At 39.8% G+C, this 16,068-nt stretch overlaps 1 protein-coding gene and 1 pseudogene across 1 annotated transcript in view; one reads left to right on the top strand and one right to left on the bottom strand.

Moving 5' to 3' along the window:
* IFT56 (intraflagellar transport 56) overlaps window positions 1-14,819 on the bottom strand; it is a 32,971-nt gene extending 18,152 nt beyond the window's left edge. The window contains exons 1-6 of the mRNA XM_007466604.1: window positions 14,682-14,819; window positions 12,028-12,120; window positions 9,753-9,867; window positions 8,247-8,296; window positions 5,926-6,071; window positions 4,834-5,005 (exon numbers count right to left, since the gene is read on the bottom strand). Coding sequence (XP_007466666.1) covers window positions 4,834-5,005; window positions 5,926-6,071; window positions 8,247-8,296; window positions 9,753-9,867; window positions 12,028-12,120; window positions 14,682-14,819 — 714 coding nt within the window. The remainder of the gene's footprint in view (window positions 1-4,833; window positions 5,006-5,925; window positions 6,072-8,246; window positions 8,297-9,752; window positions 9,868-12,027; window positions 12,121-14,681) is intronic.
* LOC103089211 (60S ribosomal protein L36 pseudogene) lies at window positions 2,687-4,463 on the top strand (annotated as a pseudogene).
* Window positions 14,820-16,068: the final 1,249 nt, after the last annotated feature.

Raw genomic sequence — 16,068 nt, 5'->3', positions numbered from 1 at the left:
TGCTGAATTGGCCTTAATTTACATGATGCAATTAACATAACTTCTCCCCTCTATGTTATTATTTATTAGACCTATCAGATCTCTTCTGTATTGTCGTGCACCCTTAACTTCCCTTAGAAGAAATGGTTAGCCATTTCCACAGTGTCTTCACTAATGTCCTCGACTCACTTATCCCCTTCCTCAGCTTTCTGCTATTCCCATCTTGCCACTCTACAATTTTTTTTTTTTTTTCTGTACGTGGGCCTCTCACTGTTGTGGCCTCTCCCGTTGCGGAGCACAGGCTCCGGACGCGCAGGCTCAGTGGCCATGGCTCATGGGTCCAGCCGCTCTGCGGCATGTGGGATCTTCCCAGACCAGGGCTCGAACCCGTGTCCCCTGCATCGGCAGGCGGACTCTCAACCACTGCGCCACCAGGGAAGCCCTGTTTTATATTTTTGCAGATCTCTTTAATGTCTGGCTTAACAGATGACAGCTGGATTGACATATCTGTATCTGCAATCAATGTATTTTGAAATCATGTTGTCCCTGGAAAACTTCACTGCACACTTGAGTGAATGAAAGTGAAAAAACAAGATCTTTTAGTATTATGATAGCTTTGATCTCAGGCAGGGCCAGCCAGGAATAAAGGTGAGGCAAGTGAGCTACCTAGGGCGCAAAATTTAAAGCGGCACTCACTGCACATGAAAAGATGTTCAACTTCATTAGTTATCAGGGAAATACAAATCAAAATTACAATGAGCTTCCACTTCACATCCACTGGGATAGCTAGAATAAAAAAGTCAGATAACAACAACTGTTGGCAAGGATGTAGAAAAATTGAAACTCTTATACATTGCTAGTGGGAATGTAAACTGGTGCAGCCACTCTGGAAAACAGTATGACCCAACAATTCCACTCCTAGGTATATACCCAAGAGAAATGAAAACATGTTCAAAACATGTCCAAAAACATGTATACAAATGTTTACAGCAGCATTATTCATGATAGGAAGAAGGTGGAAACAATCCAAATAACCATCCCCCGACAACTGGAAAAATAAAATGTGGTACATCCGTACAATGGAATATTATTTGGTCATAAAAATGAATGAAGTGTACTAAAACATGCTATAACATGATGAACTTTATAAACATTATGGTAAAGTAAAAGAAGCCAGTCATAAAAGATCACATATTATATGATTCCTTTCACAGGAAATATCCCAAACAGGCAAATCCATAGAGACAGAAAGTAGATTAAGTAGTTGCTTAGGGCTTGGTGAATGGGAGTTGATAGCTATAGGGTATGGAGTTTCTTTTTGAGGTAATGGAAATGTTCTAAAATTGACTGTGGTGGGAATTCCCTGGTGGTCCGGTGGATAGGACTCCGTGATTTCACTGCCGAGGCCGAGGGTTCGATCCCCCATCAGGGAACTAAGATCCCGCAAGCCTCATGGAACAGCCAAAAATAGAGGGGAAAAAAAAAAGTGCTTAAAAATAAATAAATAAAATTGTCCATGATGAAGACTGCACATAGTGGTGAATATACTAAAAACCACCAAATTGTATACTTTAAAAGGGTGAACTGTATGGTATGTTATATATATCTCAATAAAGCTGTTAAAACATAAAATTATAAATAGAAGATGTAGGTCATCTTATAATATGTTAGAGTGAAAATGACCTTTCTAAAAGCATGACAACTTGATAGAAATCATGTAAGAAATATTCCTCATGAAACATCAATACGTGATTTCACGTTCAAATTTTCTGTGTCCTATATTAGGGTTTTGTCTTTTCAATCTAATTCATCAATCTTTGTCTTTAATTGAGAAATCAAACCTTTTAAATGTAATTACAGATAAACTGGATTTGAAAAAGGCAAAACAATAGGTGTTTAGAAGCCTATAAATTTGACTGTGTTCCAGCCTATGAAATCTTTGATAATTGCTCAGTTCACTGAGAGTTTACAATGTATATGAAGGTAAGGACTTTGCATACATCACAGAAACCTACAATAATGCAGTACTATTAGTTTGCATATTTTGCAGATAGATAATGCTTAAGGAGGTTAAGTAGTGCACTGAAAGCCACATAGCTAGTAAGCTAGGATTGGAATATGGTCTATCTGATTTCAAAGCTCCTGCTCTTAATCACTACCAGAGCCCTCCCAGTTTGGGGGGATAAAATTTCTTTATCCTCTGAAACCAGTGCTCTTCTTCCTTTTACCAGCATCCTGTATTCACTGCTTCTATTTCTTCATCATCTACTTGTCATTCCTCTGCCATATCCTTCAGGACAATTCTCAATCCAAGTGATTACTCATTCACTCTTTATCTCCTTGCCACCTAGCTTCAACACCCAATAATAATGATACCCTAATCAGAGTAGGAAACCCCAGTTAGGAAATCCAATGGCTTTTTCTCAATCTGCATCTTTATCGACCTCTTTTGAACCTCCTCCTTCTTCTAATGTGATTCACCCTTAATTTGTTAGTCATATTTTAAATTTCTCATTCAACCATTACTTAGTTGGCATCAACTTTGTGTGTGCATTGTGCCAGGTCCTGGGATACAAATGTCAAAGGACAGTCTCAACCCTCAATGAGCTTGTCTAGATTAAAGATAATTAAAGCAGGTTAATGAGGCCTTGATCAGGTAGGATCTGTCAACATCTGGACCCTCAGGGCCCCAGTGCAGCTCAGGGCCATGGCTCTGTGCTGGCCCATGGCCATTGGCCTCAACAAGGGCCACAAGGTGACTAATAAGGTGAGCAAGCCGAGGCCTAGCCACCGCCACGGGCGCCTCACCAAGTATACCAAGTGCGTGCGAGACATGATCCAAGAGGTATGCAGCTTTGCCCCTTAAGAAGGGCGGGCCACGGAGCTGCTCAAGGTCTCCAAGGACACGCGGGCCCTCAAGTTCATCAAGAAAAGGGTGGGGACACACTTCCATGCCAAAAGGAAGAGACAGGAGCTGAGTAATGTCCTGGCAACCAGGAGAAAAGCAGCAGCCAAGAAGGACGGAGCTCCCTCCCCTCAGTGCGTAATAAAATCTCTTCAGAAAAAAAAAAAGAAAATTAGGCAACTACCAAATAATAAGTATGATTTTATATATAGATATAAAATCATATATAATAGACATATTATTACCAATTATTTGTTGGTAAGATATAATAACCATATTATTTGATTACATTTAAATAATCATGCTTATTACTTGGTAGCTATATTATTATGTATATATATAAATTAAGAGCAAGAGGAATGTACACCTAAGTTTGCAGTAAATTTTAGTGGTTAAGTCTCTGGGCTTTAGAGTCAGGGTTTGAGACCTGAATTTCTCACCTGTTAGTTGTATAACCTTGGGTAAATTGTTCAAAGTACTTTAAGAATTGAGTGAGGGCTTCCCTGGTGGCACAGTGGTTGAGAGTCCGCCTGCCAATGCAGGGGACACGGGTTCGTGCCCCGGTCCGGGAGGATCCCACATGCCGCGGAGCGGCTGGGCCCGTGAGCTGTGGCCGCTGAGCCTGGGCCTCCGGAGCCTGTGCTCCGCAACGGGAGAGGCCACAACACTGAGAGGCCCGCGTACCGCAAAAAAAAAAAAAAAGAATTGAGTGAATCATTACAGATTATTTCATGTTTACTATGGAAGATCAGAATGCTTTGGTGTCTGGGGAGAGAATGAACTATACAATATAGAGCCCATTATAAAAATTACTAGAGGAATGTCTGCTTTTAAATGGTTTAATAAAATTAACATAGGTAAACACAAACTATATCCTCTCACTACCAAAAAAAAAAATAGCTTCTTCGGGTACCTTTGACATAGTCATCTACTGCTGGAGAACTTTACAAAATCAACATGCAATCTACATGGACACAATTTCAAATGAAAAAGCATGCCTTTAGTGAATGGGAAGTGCAGTCTGGTACCCTGACATGGACACCGTCAGACCTACAGCAGATTGGTTAGCCATGCCACCCATACCAGACTCTGGAAAGAACATGTGCGGACAAAATGTAAACATGTAATAGGTTGGACCTTATACTGAAATTGGCAAGGTCCCCAAGACTGACTCAAGGTAGAAAGGCAAGAATACACTTCTCTTCTTTCATTTATTCTAAACAAAACTCTAATGAGATCAAATTGCAAATCCAGTTTACTATTAAACTGCTGATGCTGGGAACTAGCCAATTAGGCAGACTCCAGGGACTCTAGTTGAAATGAGTATTCCAAGAATGTATTTTATATAATATCGATATATAAAGGGACCACTCCATTGCATACTAAGCAATTTAATTGATAGGCATTTCTTTTGCCACAACTGACCACCTTTATCGACATAAACCATGAAAAGTGAATCTAGGCATATGTTAAGGACGTGTTCTCCAACCACCAGCTGCTAAACACTGTTTCACCCAGCAGTTGAATCTGCTGTTAGTGTAAAGTATGTTTACATACTTTATAGGGAAATACAGGGTAATTCAAACTGGAATTAAGTAAATTAAGAACAAATTATGGGACTTCCCTGGTGGCACAGTGGTTAAGAATCTACCTGCCAATGCGGGGGAAACGTGTTTGATCCCTGGCCCGGGAAGATCCCACATGCTGTGGAGTAACTAAGCCCGTGTGCCACAACTACTGAGCCCGCATGCCACAACTATTGAAGCCTGCACACCTAGAGCCCGTGCTCCACAACAAGAGAAGCCACCGCCATGAGAAGCCTGTGCACCGCAACGAAGAGTAGCCCCCACTTGCTGCAACTAGAGAGAGCCTGCGTGCAGCAACAAAGACCCAATACGGCCAAAATAGAAATTAAAAAAAAAAAAAAAAAGAACAAATTTCATCACTACCTCAGCAGCTTTGCCATTGTAAAGGCGAAAATGATTACAGGCCTTAAGATTGAGTGCGATGGTACTATCAGGAATTTGCTGAAGATAAACAGCCAGAACTTCTTGAGACACATCATAGTAATCCAGCTTGTAGTAACACAGGGCCACATAAACATTGAGGGCCAGGTACTCCCTATTAGATGAAAGAATTAAGGATTAACAATTTAAGTCTACTTCATAGAAATGTTGTCAAACTACAGACCTTTTTAAAGGCTCAAATGGACAGCAAGGCAAAGAGGACATTTCTTCTTTTAAAGAAAAAAGAAGAATATAATCAGTGTAGCATCTTTCTTTTTGTATTATAATATTTAAGTGTTTTGACATAAGCAGAGTAAAAGATGACAACTAGAGGAGAAAGGGAAAAGTTCAACTACTACCTATTCATGTTTAAAAAAACTTAAATAATCAGTAATCGGGTATAAACTCAAATAAGCAGGCAAGGCAAGTAGATTTGACGACTGAGAATGGGAATGGGTGGGAGATTGTGACAGTAAAGCAAAAGAAGGGAGAAGGGAAGTGTATGAGATATTTTTGGGATGTGGGAGAGAAGCCAAGTGGTCAGTGATAAAGTTGGAACATAATTCTTCAGAATGATTTGTTTCCAATTTTGTCAGCAAGTTACCTACAGTGTAACCATAACACTGAAATTGATACACCTAGACCATGCATTTTCAACAGGTGTGATATCACCCACAAAGGGGCAAAAATTGGTTCTTATGGAGACGTGGAAAATCATACTCATTTTATATATAAAGCATAGATATACATACGGTACATAAACATATATACAATATATCTATGGTACTGAAACTTCATGGGAGGGCAATTAACGGGGGGAAAGTCTAAAAAGCCTCCTTGGTAGGTCAATAATGAAATAAAGGTGGAGAAACCCTGATCTAGACAATAAGGAGTTCTTAATCTCACCAGATTATTAGCTAAATAGATTTGAACACATGGTGATATTAGATCCAAAGGACACTAGGGCCTCAGCCAAACTAGGTACAGAAGAAAGTAACAAAATGAGATTTCAAGGAGGCATAAATGGACACAGACCTGTTATCTAGCAGTATTCGCTTATAAATATCAATAGCTTCTTGGTAGTGAGATCGCATATAGTGGATTGAGGCCAAACTGAGTTGATCTTCTGTGATATCCTGAAGATTCTGATGAAAGTTCATCAATTTCTTCTCATCATTAAACTAAAATTGTAAGACAGCAAAAGACGTGTAAAGATTCACATTAGAGTATGGTTACAGAAATCAACACCTACGTAATGGGTATTTTAACTCCCCCTTCTCCTTCAGCCATTTGTCTCTGTTCTATTTCCCTTCAGCTCCTGGTGTTCTTTACCTCTCCTTCAGAGAAAGAATAAAAATAGTCTCTGGGGACTTCCCTGGCGGCACAGTGGTTAAGAATCCGCCTGCCAATGCAGGGGACACGGGTTCAAGCCCTGGTCCAGGTAGATCCCACATGCCGCGGAGCAACTAAGCCTGTGCGCCACAACAACTGAGCCTGCGCTCTAGAGCCCGCGAGCCACAACTACTGAAGCCCGCGCGCCACAACTACTGAGCCCGCATGCCACAACTACTGAAGCCCATGCACCTAGAGCCTGTGCTCCGCAACAAGAGAAGCCACCGCAATGAGAAGCCTGTGCACCGCAACGAAGAGTAGCGACTGCTCGCCGCAACTAGAGAAAGCCCGCGTGCAGCAACAAAGACCAAACGCAGCCAAAATAAATAAATAAATAAACATTTTTAAAAGTTTTTAAAAAAATAGTCTCTGGAGGCAGAGCCTTAACAATGGAAAGCCTTTAAGATACAGCTCATATTAATTACTTGACACCCCTCTTCTTACCTTCTTTTTCTTTTCTATTTCTTTCTTTATATCTTCTCCCTTTCCTTTTTCTCTCTGTCTCTATCTTTTTTACATGCTGTTTATAAGAGAGACATTTAAAATAGAAGGACACAGAAAGATAGAGAGTGAAAGGATGGGGAAAGATACAATAAGCAAACACTAACCAAAAGAGAGCTGGTGGAGCTACACAAATATGACAAAGTAGTCTTTACATGAAGAAAGATTTTTGGAGATAAAGAGAGACATTTCATAATGATAAATGTTTCAGTCCACTAGATGGACATAACAATTCTAAATCTGTACACACTTAATGACAGTCTGCAAAACATGTAAAGCAAAAATCGAAAGAACTAAATAGAGAGACAGATAATTATAGCATGAAGTTTTTTTTGTTTCCCCCCGCACTGCCCGGCTTGCAGGGTCTAGCTCCCCGGCCAGGGACTGAACCCGTGCCCTTGGCAGTGAAAGAACAGAGTCCCAACCACTGGACCAACAAGGAATTCCCAAAATTTTTAAATGCACCAAAAATAATTATTTTCAAATACTACCTTTGGACAATTAGATAAACTTCCTGTAAAATAATTTAGTACTATCAATTAAAAGCTTTAAATTTTTATTGTTCATACTCAGTAACTCAGTAAGTCCATTTTAGGATGTTAGAATCACATTTTTATAATTAAAATTAAAACCAATCTGGAAGTTAAATAACTAGAAGTGTTGAATGAATTGTGGCACATGCATATGATGGATTGTTATTTTTAAAAAGTCTGGTTTTTAAGACTAGTGACTCAGGGGTACACTCGTACTATAAAGATAAGTTTAAAAAAAAGCAGAATACAAAAATATATATTTAACATGAATCCCATTCTGCAAAACAAACGAACAAAAATACAACAAAAATGCATATAAAAAATAATTATCCCAAAAGGAGATATGCCAAAAGGTTGAAATTCAGTTAGCTTTAAATATGGTAGATGTTATATCCTTTTATTGCATATTTATATTTTGCTTAATAGAATGTGTAATTTTATAATATGAAAAATGATTTTAAAAATCATTTTATGACATGATCAAAATTATTGCTATAAGGCAATTCTGAAAGGTATGTATTTATTTTCAGGAGTCAGGACAAGGTGTCTTTGATTCTGTTTCCTAAGAGACAATAAGATGGTGGAAACAAACTAACCTTAAATGACTACTGCTTAAGAAGAACTAAAACCTAACATTTCTGAATAAATAAACAGAGTGAAAAAACATTAATGGGGGAGTAAAAAAACATTAATGGGGGAGAAAGTCCTATAAAATTAACACCTGTATTCTACTTGTTCTAGAAATACCATTAACGAGACTTTCTACTTAATTTTATTTCACCCTTGTTGGTAACTAGAAGAAAGAGAAATATATTTTAAAAACAAAAAGTATGAAGTCAATTACACGTCAATTAAAAAAAGATATACATAAAAAATTCTTTTAAATCTTAACACATTAAAACAAAAAGTGTGAAATAGGAACGTAAGTACCTTGTGAGCCAAGTGGAAGAGGAGGCGGTTTTGAAGTCGGCTTTTTGGAGCTGTGAAAAAAATCCAAGGTGCTTATTAAAGAACTCAGTTGTCTATGGCACTTAGTCCCTTGCAGGAGTGACATGAGACAGATAAATCTTCCCAAATCCTTACCTACTGGATCCTGCTACGTCTCTGCTATAATATATTAATGTATTATTTTAGTCTAGTCCTACTGCAGTAGCAGCGACATCACCAAGAACCAGAAGGAAAATGCTCTAAGGTTCCGCTCTTGCCCACACTTCTTCCTCCTCACTCTATGGTGCTGAAGCACAGCACGGCACTCCTCCCAGGGCCAGCAGCAGCCCACCCTGTGCACTTCACACACTGATCCAAACACCGGAAGCAAATGGTTACGGTCATCTCAATAAATGTAGGAATCCACTCTCATTCAGCTGGTCCCAGTGTTCTTTGTCGATTCCTTCTGAAATCCCCTTTTCATAATTACAGTGCCATATTTTCCTAAATACTAGCCCCGTCTCCATTTCATAGATCTTCTGGCACGATAATCTACCATCTAAAACAGAGAGCCAAGCAAAAAGGTGAACACCACTTAAGTTCCAGATGTGCTCTTGGAGAATTCTCCTAATTTTAGACACTCAATCTTATCTCTTTACAACAAAAAGTCATACTTCAATGTATAAAAAAGAAAAATATATATGGAAAGAGAGATAGCTACCTTGATCACCTTACATGTGTCTAACTGTTCTAGGCACAGATAAAGTCTAGAAGCATGAGATAAATAACTCAAAGGCCTTTATAACTAAATTAGGAAAATTAGAATTCCATGACTCTGAACTGGAATTCTATCTAAATATGTATATATCAGTTAATTCTCTAAGATTTCTACCCTGAAATACATTCTTCCCTAACATATTTCCTAACAAACATTCATTTGCCCACTTTCTCTACTTTTCTTTGAATTCAATTTGATTCATACTCTAAGTATTCTTAATCTTCCCTCCCATAGTTCCCTTTTGCCCTACTCTATCTGCAAATTTGAGTCCAGCTCTCCTAAGATGACTGTCCCGGTAAGTAAAGCAAAAGGGAAGAAATCTGGATTCTTCAAGTTGGAATTATTCGGCTTCTCATTCAGAAGCAGGAAATGCACATTCGTAACAGCTTGAACAACTATACCCAGCTCCTACCAACAGCGTGAACTTCCTACCACAGTGGAGCCTAAGAAAGGCACCTTGACCTTTTTCTTCTCTCATCCTTCTGCTTTTTGGCTTTAGCTTCTGAGGAGGTGAACCAGGGAGGGTAAGCAGCACACAGATTAACTCTCTTTTTAAACATAAAGGTGCTAAGATCCAATATTCTTTCAAGAGTAAAGCTTTTTTTTTTTTTTTAGCTTTCTAATGTCACTTGATTTTTCCTCAATAGAAAAAGGAATTAAATAAGTTTTAAAATCTTCAAAATGACTCTTACTATTAGTGAGAATACCAGATATGAAAAGGGCCCATTTACCTTTAAATCCAGCTGCTTCAGCTTGTTTATACATTCCAAGAAAAAAGTAGGTACAGGCTAGGTTCACCCAGACTTCAGGATTGCAATTTTCCTCTTTCGTTGCATTTTCATATTCCTGAAACATACATTAAGCAGTGATCCCTTCCAGCAGTAGGGTAATCAATGGGCCATTCCTTTATGTATAATGGAATAGGAGTTCTTACCGTGACTGGGCAACTTCACATTTAGCGACTTCTATATGCTCCTTACCTATCCTATACCTGCAATATTAAATACTGCAGCTGGGCTTCCCTGGTGGCGCAGTGGTTGAGAGTCCGCCTGCCGAGGCAGGGGACACGGGTTCGTGCCCCGGTCCGAGAAGATCCCACATGCCACGGAGCAGCTGGGCCCGTGAGCCATGGCCGCTGAGCCTGCACGTCCGGAGCCTGTGCTCCGCAACGGGAGAGGCCACCACAGTGAGAGGGCCGCGTACCACACACACACAAAAAATACTGAAGCTAAGGCTCAATCCTACCCATGCAGGGCTGTTGTCCACATAACCTTACACTCGTTTTCTTTTTCCCCTTTTAATATTGATATGGGCTAACAAACTGCAGAAATGAAAAGCAACTAAAACTTTTTTTTGCTAACTTAAAAAGACATAAAAAAGATGCCTTATTAAAAATGCATAGGTTCAGTTAACTTAAAATCTGATAACCTTAATACCCTACAAATTTCATTTCATTCTAATTGTTCTCTGGCTTTGCATTTGGCTTTACACTTTTAAAATTTGGTGTGTTCTTCTGCTTTTTTTTCCCTGTTAAGGACAGTTTCTGAGATTCATTTTATTTTTATTTTTTATTTATTTATTTATTTATTTATTTACGGTACGCGGGCCTCTCAGTGTTGTGGCCTCTCCCGTTGCGGAGCACAGACTCCGGACGCGCAGGCTCAGCAGCCATGGCTCACGGGCCTAGCCGCTCCACGGCATGTGGGATCTTCCCGGACCGGGGCATGAACCCGTGTCCCCTGCATTGGCAGGCGGACTCCCAACCACTGCGCCAGCAGGGAAGCCCTCATTTTATTTTTAAAATAAAAATAAAATTTATTTTATTTCATTTCATTTTATTTTTGGCTCCATTGGGTCTTCGTTGCTGCGCGCGGGCTTTCTTTAGTTGCGGTGACTGGGGGCTACTCTTCATTGCAGTGTGCAGGCTTCTCATTGTGGTAGCTTCTCTTGTTGCGGAGCACGGGTTCTAGGTGCACGGGCTTCAGTAGTTGTGGCACATGGGCTCTAGAGAGCAAGATCAGTAGTTGTGGCACACGGGCTTAGCTGCTCCGCAGCATGTGGGATTTTCCCGGACCAGGGATCGAACCCATGTCCCCTGCATTGGCAGGCAGACTCTTAACAACTGTGCCACCAGGGAAGTCCCTCCGTAAACTCTTTTACTATTAATCAGTCTTCCCCAGATGCCCTTTTTCTTTCTTACTCTGTTTGGACTACTCTCTTTTCTCCTATATCTTTCAAATATACTACCAGCTCCTATTCTGCCCTTTTCACATCTTCACTTTTCCTTCACTGATTTTGTTGCTTTTGTTCATATCACTTCCTCATTACCTGATCTTGGATACTTTTCATTTTAGTAGTGCAGGTTATTTTAATATCCTTAGATTACACTTTGAGAGTAAGAATATGTGGGAAAGTTCCAAACAATTTCACTTATGAATTAAAAATTATTTGACATAAGGCATCTACAATTTTATCTAGATCCATAATTCCATAGATTGTTAATTACATTGCAGGGTTTACAATGACCAAGAAAAAAAAACTTTCAAAGCTATACTTAAAAAATATAAAGATAATATAATCTTTCCTATGTCTAAAATTAACCACACAAAATAACAATGAACTTCTTTTTGAGAAAAGAATCGTGAAATTTTTTATCAAAAGGGCTTATTTTTCTTCTCCTGAAGACTTCCTTAAGAAAGACTAATATTAATATATTGAACAATCTCATTAGTATATATTTAAAAGGAAAAAGTAAACAGACATAGATAAATATGCTTGAACATATACAGAAGATTTCTGAGGCAACACATCAAAAAAGAGCCAATGGTTACTTCTGTTAACAAAGAAATAGGATTGAGGAAAGCATACAGGGTGACTTTTTTTCCTTTTCCTTTGTTCCCTTCTATATTGTTTGAATTTTACCATGAGCGTGTATTATTATAGTACAAAGCTTAATAACTTTTCAAAACCCTTCTGTTATAAAAAAAAAAGTTTCTTTAAACTAACCTCCAAAGCTCTCCTGTAGTCACCCAGATGAAAAGCACAGTATCCAATCCACAAATCAGTGTCCTCTTCTTGTTCCCCAACATGACGTTTGAACTTTACGTTAAAATTTCATGAAAAAAAAATCATGAATACTTTGAATAGTACACTCTCTGTTAAACATTGCTATGTTAAGTTATTAATGAACAATAGGAAATCACAAATTATAGAAACAAGATAATCTCAGTTTAATTAAACTGATACCTACAGAACTCAGCACAATTACCTTTATCTCAAATATTTCACAATTGTTTTTCTGTGTTTACTGACACCCTACTCCAGAAAGTATTTAAGAGTTATCCTCATAACAATTCTGGGTGATATATAAGAAACATAAGAATTATGTGAAATATTTAATGCCAAATAACTGAAAGTTAGTGAAATTAAGTGATGGGCTCAAGGCCACATACAGCCAGTAGGTGTGGTGGCATGGACCACCGTAGCCCATGGACTCCAAAGCCCATGTTTTCACCCCTCCATGCTCTACCCCACATTCATCTTCATGCTTCAAACCTGTCCTGTGAGCACACACGTACATTTATTCATAGGTTATAACCTTTCACTGAGGACAAGCCATTAAATCATTCTATTACCCTTCAACAGGCTTACCAGGGCCTGCAAGAATTAAAGATGTTTAGAAGACCACCTAATCATTTATGTCCATTGTGAAAAAATATTCATGAATTCATCAGCCAATGAAAGAAAAGTCCTGTTTTGGAGGAAAGGAGTGAGACCTTGAAGGAGGAGTCTGAATGACCGTGGCAAGGTGAGATTTTTTTTTTTCACTCTATATGGTGGTAAGTCAAAAACATGGGTAAAAAAAGTAAAAATTAAGCAGATCATCGTTAACCTGTGGTGACCTAAATAGGAAGGAAATCTAAAAAAGAGTGGATATATATATACGTATAACTGATTCACTTTGCTATACAGCAGAAACTAACACAACACTGTAAAGCAACTACACTCCAATAAAAAATAATTTTAAAATAAAATTAAATTAAAAATTAAAGAAAAACAGATCATTGTTACAGAACCTCAGGTGCCTCGACCATTACAAGATGAAGACATCTGTTGATACTTTCTTGTCTGAATAAGAACTTACTCCTGTAGCTAACTCCATTACATTAGAAATTCTCCTCTCACCAAATACTGTGAATTTGAGTACAGTGCCTTAAGTCTGAAGAAATTCTTATTTGAGGTCTCCCTGAATTTGCCCCAGGAATTCCCTGGAGCCACAGGAGAGCTCACAAGACCTCCTCATCCTAAATCACGGCAGTTCCCATTCCCATCCATCATGGCACTTTGGCTACCTAAGAATGAAAGCGTAGCGCAGAACCTCCTTGACAACTTACAGACAGCATGGGATTACACAATAAGGAAAGTGTGGTCACTGCCTCAAAGAAAAGAGAGAAGAGAAAAAGAGACTGACAAAAATTACACATGCATCTACCACTCAGTCCACTGATTTACAGAGCTAGATGATCCTTCCAAGTCAACTCCCCCACTTTAAAGATGAGAAAGCTGATGCCAAAAGAGTTAAGCCATGTGCTCAATACCAGAGCACTGGCAAGAAACACAGGACTATATGTGAAAGACTGAGAAAGAGCTAATTAAAGCTAATTAAAACACTTATTGGGCTTCCCTGGTGGCGCAGTGGTTGCGAGTCCGCCTGCTGATGCAGGGGACACGGGTTCGTGCCCTGGTCCGAGAAGATCCCACATGCCACGGAGCGGCTGGGCCCGTGAGCCATGGCCACTGAGCCTGCGTGTCCGGAGCCTGTGCTCACAATGGGAGAGGCCACAACAGTGAGAGGCCTGCGTACCGCAAAAAAAAAAACAAAAAAAAACCCCACTTATTGTTGATAGAGTAATATGGCTGTTGTAGTGCTTTAGAGAAATGATTATGGAACAACACAGCCAGGCTGTGCTGTCAAAACTCTTCATCTCTTCATTCTTTGGTGCACCCCTTCATTCTTTTATAACATATGCTTCCCAGAAAGCCGTTTCCCAAAGTGCAGCATCTTTGGAACATCTACATCAGAAGTACTTAGGCTACTTGCCCAAAATACAGGTTCCTGAGAACCACTGTAGGCTGATTCCGTAAAGAATCAGAATCCCTAGGGCAGGAGTCCAGGAATGTACATTTTAATAAGTACCCTAATTCTGATGCATATTAAAAGTTGAGAACTACTGCCACAGAGATTTGAAATATCTTCTGAAGATACAGTATTTTTAGACAATAAGCATGAAACATGGTAGAATTATTTAAATTTGATCAGAATGTTATAACATATATAACATAAATTGGTCAGGGGGTGGAATGAACAACACGTGAACTGACACTGTATTAAATGTCCCTCTACATTTTTAGGCTGGATTCATCATCAGTGGGACTAGATATAATTAAAAGTGTCCCTCGAGAAATAAGTCTATCGTTTTAGTTCACCTTTAATCAGGTTTATAGTTAACTTGGAATCTGGAATCTGTGCCTGACAAGATTTACAGAAAGTCCCAGAATGCACCCACCTGTTCCAACAGCATAGCAACCAGCATTCACCCATGCATTCCTCTATATTCTGGTTATTCACCTCCTAAGAAGCAACCTTCTTTGGACATTACCTCCAACAGGGTAATAGCTCCAGTGAAATCTCTTTGTGAAAGTAGCTCCTCTAGTTTTGGAATCTTCCTACCTTTCTTCTTTCTTTTGTCAGTATGCGGTAGGTCCCTGCCTACAGCAGGTTTGGCCCTTGAAAGCATCTGTGAAAGAAACAACAAAGACAGCTGTATGATCCCATTCCGATGGTCAATATTAAACTGAGAGTGACGGCTCCAGGATTTACAAGTCAAATCCGTAACAACGAACCCCAGGTAAGTGTATTCAAATTCTTTCTGTAACATGTTATTTTACTAAAAGGGCCATCACCCTGTGTTTGAGCTAACGAAACTGCTACTCCCTAGTTCTTTATCCCCCCCAATTAGAGTAAGGTAAGAGATGCTTTCGCGCAGCTGCTGTCATCTCAGCCTTCCCTCGGTCCGCTTTCCATCCCACGCGCAGCTCAGGAGTGGGGAAATGGAGAAGCAGGAGGGAAGAAAGCAACGATGTATTTACAACTGCATCCCTGTCCCCCGTGGGAACACGGGGAGGGCACAGACATCATCCTCTGCTGACAATCCTAGACTTAACCCAGAAGTATGTGGGACCTCTAATCTCCAGTCCCAGGACCTACTCAGAGTTCTCCCTCACTGTTCAAAGCCACTAACCATCCTGGCGTCACTCTTATGAATCCCCTCTGCAGACAAACAGAAGAAGGCCGGGCCTCAGCGCGCCTCGGCATACACAAAGCTGGCTCGGTCTCCACAGCAACCCCGCCGGGGGACTGGTCCGTGCCGGAGTAGCGCTCGCCGGAGAACCGGTGCCCTCCACGTCTTGGTTCCCCTAGGCTTTCCCCGCTGCAGGAGTGAAAGTTTCTCCGGAGGAGAGCGTGGTTCTCTGTGCTGAGAGCGAGAGTTTGACTCTATCTCCGTGAGTTTACTTTAGGAAAAAGCGAATTAGAATGGCATTGTTTTTCAAATACAAGTTTCCCGGGAAAGTAATTTTCAAGGACCACTTCCGATTTGGATCGCGTTGGGCTCCTGAGCAACACGGGGCGCTGACTGGCACGTGATCGCCGTCTCTTGTGCAGTGCCGGAAAGCTTAGAGAAAAATTTCTGCCAAACCGAGGAAGCCGATGTTTGGAGGCGGGAGTTCACCAGAATACGGTTTCTTATTTCCATAGATAAAGCTACCCTTATGATGTGACGTTATATTGTGATTCCTGCTCATAGAATGTAGAATAGAACCTCTGATTTGTTATAAATAGGGAAACCCAAGATGGAGTCACAGTGGCCAGTGTGGCACCCATGTTGATTGTTTCTAAAGATCTGATGTAAGATTTGGAATATGTAAATTAAGATAACTGGAGTGTGAAGTCAAATAAGTAAATTGATTTTTTTTTTTTTTTTTTTT

The sequence above is a fragment of the Lipotes vexillifer genome, unplaced genomic scaffold (genome assembly GCF_000442215.2).
Source record: "Lipotes vexillifer unplaced genomic scaffold, Lipotes_vexillifer_v1.1 scaffold71, whole genome shotgun sequence".
NCBI lineage: Eukaryota > Metazoa > Chordata > Mammalia > Artiodactyla > Lipotidae > Lipotes > Lipotes vexillifer.
The sequence above is the reverse complement of the archived record's forward strand: the minus strand, read 5'-3'. Positions and strand labels throughout refer to the sequence as shown.